This window comes from Propithecus coquereli, unplaced genomic scaffold (genome assembly GCF_000956105.1).
Source record: "Propithecus coquereli isolate 6110/MARCELLA unplaced genomic scaffold, Pcoq_1.0 Scaffold179, whole genome shotgun sequence".
In the NCBI taxonomy this organism is placed as follows: domain Eukaryota; kingdom Metazoa; phylum Chordata; class Mammalia; order Primates; family Indriidae; genus Propithecus; species Propithecus coquereli.
Window position 1 is genome coordinate 1,731,846 of NW_012142634.1, and position 8,171 is coordinate 1,740,016.

An 8,171-nucleotide genomic window follows, 5' to 3' on the forward strand; every position below is an offset into this window, starting at 1 on the left:
TAATTTGAGGGCCCCAGTGCAGAATAAAAATGTGGGGCCTCAGCCAGGGATGGAGAAATCAATTTCCCCTTCCCACAGGTCCACTGCCCCAACCCATAGCAGATGGGCAACCCACAAGGGACGCACACCTCCATCCCAGGATGCACTTGGGGCCTGGATTGGAGTGGGCGAGAGACCGCCACTGAGTGTCCCACCAAATGAGGCGTGGTGCTGCCATCCCAGGGAAGGAACAGTTGCCAGCCACCTTGCTGGGCCCTAAAACACCACAAGATGCACCCCTGACCCAGATACCTGCCTGGTGCCCAGCCACACCCCTGGGGGCAGAGGTGGCAGCAGTAACTGGGCAGGATCAGGCAGGAGGCTGGGTGGGGCCCAGGGTGCCGGGGGAGGGAAGAGGGCAGCCAAGAACCCATCTCTGAAAAGCAGGAGGCTGCAGGAGGCAGAACCACACCTGCTCTGGATCCAGTTTGGGAGGAGGTCGCTGTGCACATTGACTTCAAATAGGCTACTCTGCTGCCCTGGCTGAGCCAGGAGGCCCAGAGAAGAGCCCCAGGTGGTCCACTTCTTACCTGTTCTCTGCTCTTGACGCAGTCGGGGGGAGTTTGGCATTTAATGCATCTTTGGTTTCCTGCATGGTTTCATTTTCATTTCATTTCACCCACATCCCTGAGAGGCAAACCTTTCCATCTTCTCTCCTCTCCACACTGACCCTCTTCCCAGGCAGGGTGATCCAACCTTCCTGCTTCTTTCTCCTCCTGCCCTCCCTTGCTCTGCCGCCACAGAGGAGAGTTTTGGATGGAATTCCACTCAGGAAATGTCGCTCTTAGCTCCTTGTCTGAGCTACGGTTCTCAACTTTGGCTGCACATTGGAATCACAAGGAGGGGTGTTAAATATTACTGATGCCTGGGAGTGACCCCGTTGACTCTGATGGGACCGGTCTGGGGTGCAGCCTGGACATCAGGGATTTCAAAAGCTCCCTGGGTGATTCTATTGTGCAACCAGAATTGAAAATTGCCGGTCTAGTCATTGTCCACCAGTGTCTAGGTCAGGACGGAGGTTAGATTCCTTTTTAGCTTTGCAGAGACAGTGGAAATTCACAGTGCGGGACGTACCTGGGGGTGCGGGAGCCGTGTCTGGAGCCCAGTCCCCAGTATCTGCATAAAAGAACAATACATTTAGGAAAATCTAAATTAAATTATATGAGGTCAAAGAAATGATGGTTTTCTAGTGTGGGCAGGTCTCAAGCAGTCAGGCACCATGTCACAAATGCAAAAATGACAGCATGGACTCTGGAAAAGCAGCCCCAGGCCTGCCAGAGTCCCCACCTTCCACTCCTGGCCCAGCGGGCCCTCCTCGTGCCCACGATGGACAGTGAAGAGGAAAGAAAGCATCAGAAGTCCCACAATTGGCAGGCAGTGTCCTTGCAGGGTGCAAATTGGACCTGACTCTGAAGCGACTATCCATAGTGCCATCGCTAACAGGAGTCCCCAAGTCTCTCATTTGAGTGAGTCTAGGGTCTAATTCATGCAATGTGTGAAATGGACCAGCTGGTGGAGGGAAGTGGCATCTTCTCACAGGAGTGTCGAGCTTCTGCTTTTCAGCACTCTGGATAGTTCACGAGAGGCTGGTGATGGCAGATACAGCACCAAGACCCTTCATAGCATTCAGCCTTTCCCTGCATACAGTAGCACCGGGGCCATTTACATACAGGATGCATATTGCTGCCTTATTATAGCTTCCCATGTGGCCTTCCCAGTGGGAAAATCTAGCACCTATGGAGCAGGGCTGATTAGCTAAGCAATGGGGGTTTTTAAAAACAGAATCCCAGGCCTCTACTATAAGGGAATCTCTCAAGTTAGAAACTGTCTTGTCTTCTAACAACCAAAAGCACCGTGCGCACTACCCGAAGGATGGACATATTTGAAACACAGACTTCGGTGGGGGGAGGAACCAAGGGCAACACACCTAACCTAATCATCTGTACCACGGGAAGGGCGGCGAGAGGAGGGGGGAGGAGGGAGGAGGGGACAGGTATTTGTATACACAAGGAGTGCAATGCGCACTACCCGAAGGATGGACATATTTGAAACACAGACTTCGGTGGGGGGAGGAACCAAGGGCAACACACCTAACCTAATCATCTGTACCACGGGAAGGGCGGCGGGAGGAGGGGGGAGGAGGGAGGAGGGGACAGGTATTTGTATACACAAGGAGTGCAATGCGCACCACCCGAAGGATGGACATATTTGAAACACGGACTTCGGTGGAGGGGGGGGAACCAAGGGCAACACACGTAACCTAAACATATGTACACCCATAATTTGCTGAAATAAAAAAAAAAAAAATTACCGAAAGCTTCCTACCTGACTCCCTTTCACCCTGTGGAATAGCATTGAACAGAGCATAAAAGCCAGTGTTGGTTATAATAGAATCACTTTGGAACACCACTGTCATGATGTTTGAGGAGGAGAAAAATATCACAGCTGCTAGACCACAGAACTTCCCCATGGAGAGCGAGGCAATTCTGGGGCCATCGAAGATTTCAACTGAGTCATAGGGACAGCCAAGAATATCTTCCAATCTGGGGGGAATAGAAGTGGAGGGTTAGTGGCAGATTAGAAACTTCCTAGATATTGATGCTGAAAAAATGTGACAATCATAGAGACTAAATATTTAAATTATATTTAAATTGCACACTAATATGTAAATTATTAATTTTTTCAAATGCCCTATCAGAATTTTATTTTCTTTGGCTGAGAAATGTGTGAAGCTTATAGTTACAACCTTATAACAGAAGATTTAAAATCATAATGGTTTTGGGTGATCACAACGTACATAGGACATTAGGAAATACTAATTCATACGGCAACTAAATTCATGGCAGTCAGATCACACCAATGATCGGCATGTAACAGACATCACAGCCAGATTTTTCTACCTCTGTATTTCACAATATTTGCCATACCCAAATCACTGGGGAGAAAAAACTCGATTTTAAAATAAAATAATAGCAGCATATATAAGAGTATTTGCAATATGGCAATTATTCATGAGGGGCGTAACAAGGACCAGAATGGACACCTGATAACGTGACAGACTTTGGAGGTGTAGGTTCAAGGTTCTCACCTCACTGTCAGCTAATTGTGCTCTAGACAACAAACGCTTAACATGTGCTAGGTCATTTTTTAGCTTAGGGCATTCTGAATCTATGGCCTTGGTATAGTCATGATGGAATAACAATTCAGTGCATGCCTAAAGCTGGATTAACATGAAATTCCACAGTCTTGCTGTGTTTGGAACATGATATGTTTCACATATTACAAGAAGAAGGGCTTTGTACAGACTCTGCTTGCAGAAACATATTGGTGAGGAGATGCGGCTTTGACATCAGACAGACGTAGTTAGGTTGGCCTTGGGCAAGTTAGTTAACCTCTCTGAACCTCAGTTTCCTCATCTCTAATGGGGATGATAAGGACATGTCTTTGGGCTACAGTAACCCTGACATGTGACAAAGTACATAAAAATGGCAGTGACTTTGAAACATTTATTCTCTTCATGTCAGAGATGAGACAATACCTGTAGTGTCTCCTTTCACTTGCAGAACATTTAGAAGATGTAGGGCCCGGGGCTGGAGTAGTTGGCTAATATGTGTGTATAAAAAGGTTCTTACTGCTTGTTTAAAATTTAGATGAAGGAAAATGAAAGTCTAAGAAGACAGATATTGGTACCTAGTGTGCAACAAAAACAAGCTATTTGAGATTTTTGTGATATTTTTAGAAAACAAATAAAAAGAAAAATTATCAAAGTAAGGTTAAGTCAAATATGTTAATAAACCACTTATTGAATTTTTCAGTCTAGAAGTAACTCATTGAACAGTGCTGCAAAATTAACCCAAACTTTGACTTGGAAAGACTATAGAATTTTGTGTTCTTCTGTTTTCACCTTTAAATGTTTCTCACTAAAGGAAATATCTTTATTTTGATCTCATAAGCCGATATTCTTATTTAGATAGAACCTTCTCTTTCAAAGTTGTTTCCTTACTTCAAATTTGGAATCATGAGTTCTATGTGAAATTTTTTATCCACGTGGATTTCCCAGACACATTGGACATCTGTTGGGTAATCTTCTGGATACCGTGGACTAGAAAATGATCCAGAGAGACTAGAAATGACCCCTCCACAAGAGTTACTTCCTCCTGAAACAACAGGGAAAAAGGATGTCAGGATGTGTCCACATGGTGTCACTTGGTAATCCTAGTAAAGACCAACTCCCACCCAGTGGTTGGGTGGAGTCTGGCAGCAGCATCTTGGGTGGGCACACACAAGCTGTCTGAGTAGACCTTTAGTTTAAATGTCTCTTGGGAAGGAGGGTCTATTCAATCTAATTCTGATGGGCCAAAAAAGATTAATATGTGAGAGGTCACTGCTTTTCCCTCTCTCCCGAAACCTGATAAGGAAAATGTTGTATTTGTCCTCTCTGCTTACTGTCTCCTCCTCCTTTCTACAGTAGAAGGATGTTTGCTTGTTGGGAGAGAAGCAGAGCAGATCTACAAAATGAGAGATTGGGAAGGGGAGACAAAGAAACAGAGGCTGTACGTGCCTGGGAAAGGGAAGAGTTTGAAGAGGTTTGGGGAGCAAGAGGCTCTAGAACAACGAGGGGCTGATGAATTAGAGACGAAGGGAAAGGGACATGTGGACTGTTTGGGGGAGATGATGACTGGCACCTACTTTAAGTACCTTTTATCACTTTTGTTGGGTAGATTGTGTTTCCTTTAACTCAGAATTTGCTCTAAGGCTGGAACTTGCAGGTTTTTTGATATATAAGGGTTAGACAAGATAACATGGAATCTAATTCTTTCATACTAGTTGTCATTAGCATAGACAGACATACACACACATACGTGTATATGTTTAAAGCAGCATGTCACACAAAGAAGCAGAAAACTTAGAATCATCAAATTATTTTGGAGGAAATTTGAAACACAATATGCTTTACTGAATTTGCCCCTAAATTATTAAGTTGCTTAATTTATCTTCTTTCTGCTCCCTCTGACCAACCTGTGATCCTCCTGGAATCCCTGAGATTCCTAGTCTTTTCTGAAATGGAGGGCAGGAAGTGGCGATGCTCCCAGTCACCCTGTAGTTCTACCACTAATAGCATTTGTGGGCTACAATAATGAGGCCAGGTCAGACTGACACTGAAACCTCTAGGAGTTAGACTGTACACATGTCAGGGGGCGATGGGCTGGTGCCTCCTACAGGACTATACCCAAAGAAGGTGGGCCGACTGTGGGCCAGATGGACTGAGGAGCCACATTCTCTTCAAGTCTCTTGTTACCCTCCTTCCTACTCTGACCAGGGCAGATACACATCCTCCCTTCTCAGCCTGATCCTCTTGTTAAAAAGTCAGTATTTGCAGAGTGGCAGCAGAGAAGCAGGCCACTCGCCCACACCATGCCTGGCTCTCCTTTGTGCTATGTCCTGGGCACACTGTCTATTGTCTGCAGTGATGGTTCTCTCGGCCTGGAGTTACCATTTCAATTTAAAATAAGTGACTACCTGTTATATGATCCTGAGAAGCTGTAGAAGGACCTAAGAGGAAAAATAAGAGGAGATAATGATGACATCCAGGAGAAAACCATTTAGTGTCATCTACATGTTAGTGAAATATAAAGGATTTCCTTAGAAACATCAATGTACTTAGTGCAAATTGAGAAGAGTCTGAAGGTGCTGAGTGACTATTCTATGTGGTCCTGTGACAGATTAAAGGAGGCCGCAAATTCTTAGACATTCCTCCTCCAAGGTGGGGTCTAGGTTCCCTCCCTTGAACTTGGGTGGGCTCTGCGACTGCTTTAACCAACAGAACATGGAGGAAGTGGCATTGTGCCGTAACAGACTGGTGGCTTCCCCTTCCTGTCTCTGGGAACATTGGCTTGCTCAGGCATCCCTAAGCCACCGTATAAGAAGTCTGACTACCCTTCTAGAGAGACCATGTGAAGAAGCCCTGCGACCACCTGCAATGGAAGAGGGCTCTGGATGAGCCGATCCTTCCAGTCAGCCCACCAAAGCACCAAGCTCGTAAGTGAAGCTGTCTTGAACTCTCCAGACCAGCCACCAGATGAACACCCTTGAGTGACTCTGCTCAATGCTCTGTGGAGCAGAAGAATCTCCCAGCTGAGCTCTGCCCAAATTCCTGACCCACAAAACTATGATATATATATATAAATGGTGTGAGCTTTAAGCCACCAAGTTTTAGGGCAGTAATATGTAACCAGATGACTTCTTTCACTCTACATCATTATCCTCATTTCTCTGCCATCCATGTAATATACATAAATGAGGAAACTATGGATGAGACTTCATTTGAATATCCACTGCCCTTGACCCTAACCATGGCCCTTTAGCTTTAGACAGCCCCTTTGCTCTCACTCATGACCTTAACACATAAAGCTGGCCTTCCTGTAGGAACACCCAGAACACATCAAGGTCTTCTCTAGGCAAGTGCCTGAGAGAGATGTTTCTGCCAATGACTCGTGCAGTCAGATGCTCTACTCCTGAGATATACCTTCAATACCAATGACTTGTGACTTGTGTGCATTCTCTGAGGCTGTGTGGGGACATCCAGGTGCATTCAAAGGGCAAGAGATGGCCTTGTAAATTCCATTTCTGACACCTTCTAATCAGGTTACCTTGGGCAGGCTTTTTAATCTCCCTAATCCTCACCTGTGAGGATGAAATAAGTTAATTTATCCAGAAACCCTTGCATCATGCCTGCTGCTGATAAGATGCACAGACAATGCATCAACAATGCAATGAAACAAAATACCTTTTCATTCACCTCTGGCATCATTTCAGAATTTACAGTGCATGTGTTGGTTGATTTTTCTAATTTTGGTTTTTATTACAAATGAATATCATTCAATCATTAAATTATAAGATCTTTAAAAATAGACAAAAGTCATAAGATCCCTGAGAGCATGTACTTTGCAGTCAGACTGATCAGTGTCAAAACTTGGTTCTACTGTTAACTTGCTGAGTGATCTTGAGAAAGTTACTTAACCTACCTGTGTCTCAAATTTCTCTTCTGTCAATATAATATACAATGCCCTTTCCTAGGACTGTCCTAATAATTGGCAATGATCTGAGCAAAACATTTCCTCACCCTTACTCTAGTTGTGCCTGGTCTTTGTGTAGCCAGGCCAGTGAATGGGTATGGTAAATGAGACTGACAGCCAAGAGCGTTGCCACCTCGGGTTCAAACCTACTAGCCAGCCCTGGGCACCTTGCTAACTTTCTGTGTCTCAGTTTATCTGGAAAATATCAATAATCCAAGTATCTACTTTAAGGGGTTCTTGTGGGATTGCAAGAGTTATATATGTGGACAGCACAGAACAGTGTCTGGTTCTTAGGATTTGCTGCTATTATTATTGTTATTACTGGAAAGTTGCTTGGACTAGAAAAAAATTTGGACATACCTGGAGGTGTGGGCAAAGGTAGGTCCTCTGCATCTGAATGCACAAAAAAGGAAATAGGTCAATCTCTTTGCAGTGACAAAGGTGTGGGCAGGGGATGAAGAGGAGAGGACTATGGGCTTTCTGAGTATAGCAACCCAGAGTACCAGAACCGCCCCCTGGGCAACTTCGGCCTTCCTCTGGCAAGGTCTTTGGCCATGGGGGCTGGGTCAACTCTGTTCTGTGCTGCCAGGGCTGGATTATCCTCGGCCTCTCTTATGCAGAATCCCTGGACTACTTGTTACAATGCAGATTTCTGAGCCCCTTGGAGGCCAATCCCTGGAATCTCTATTTAATGGCCCAGGTGGTGCTTGGGTACACTAACATTGGAGACCTCCCCTGTGCGACCCCATAGCTGCCTCCCCTGTGCGACATGGCAGGGCCTGTGTCCAGAGGAGATGCTGGAGGAAGGAGCTAGTAGATGGATGGATGGAGGAAAATTCCACCCAGGACACAGTTTTTCAAAATGTCTTCAACCCCAGCATCAGAAATTATTGCCTCAGAGGGGAGAAGGTACCTGAGCAGATGACACCAGCGTCCTCATGGTGGCCGCAGTTGTGCTCCAACCAGCCCGAGTGGGCGCACTGGCCCAGGTAGTGCTCCACCCCGGAGCACTGCAGGTTGTCCAGGAAGATGTCTCCTGAGCCTGGGCCGAAGTGG

General features: G+C 45.7%; 1 protein-coding gene across 1 annotated transcript in view; it reads right to left on the reverse strand.

Annotated features, from left to right (window-relative positions):
• Positions 1–4,038: 4,038 nt before the first annotated feature.
• The window catches only part of LOC105808662 (deleted in malignant brain tumors 1 protein-like), a 53,244-nt gene continuing 49,111 nt past the window's right edge, over positions 4,039–8,171 (reverse strand). Inside the window, exons 14-16 of the mRNA XM_012642376.1 lie at positions 7,476–7,508; positions 5,560–5,592; positions 4,039–4,196 (exon numbers count right to left, since the gene is read on the reverse strand). Of these exons, the coding sequence (XP_012497830.1) occupies positions 4,039–4,196; positions 5,560–5,592; positions 7,476–7,508 (224 nt within the window). The remainder of the gene's footprint in view (positions 4,197–5,559; positions 5,593–7,475; positions 7,509–8,171) is intronic.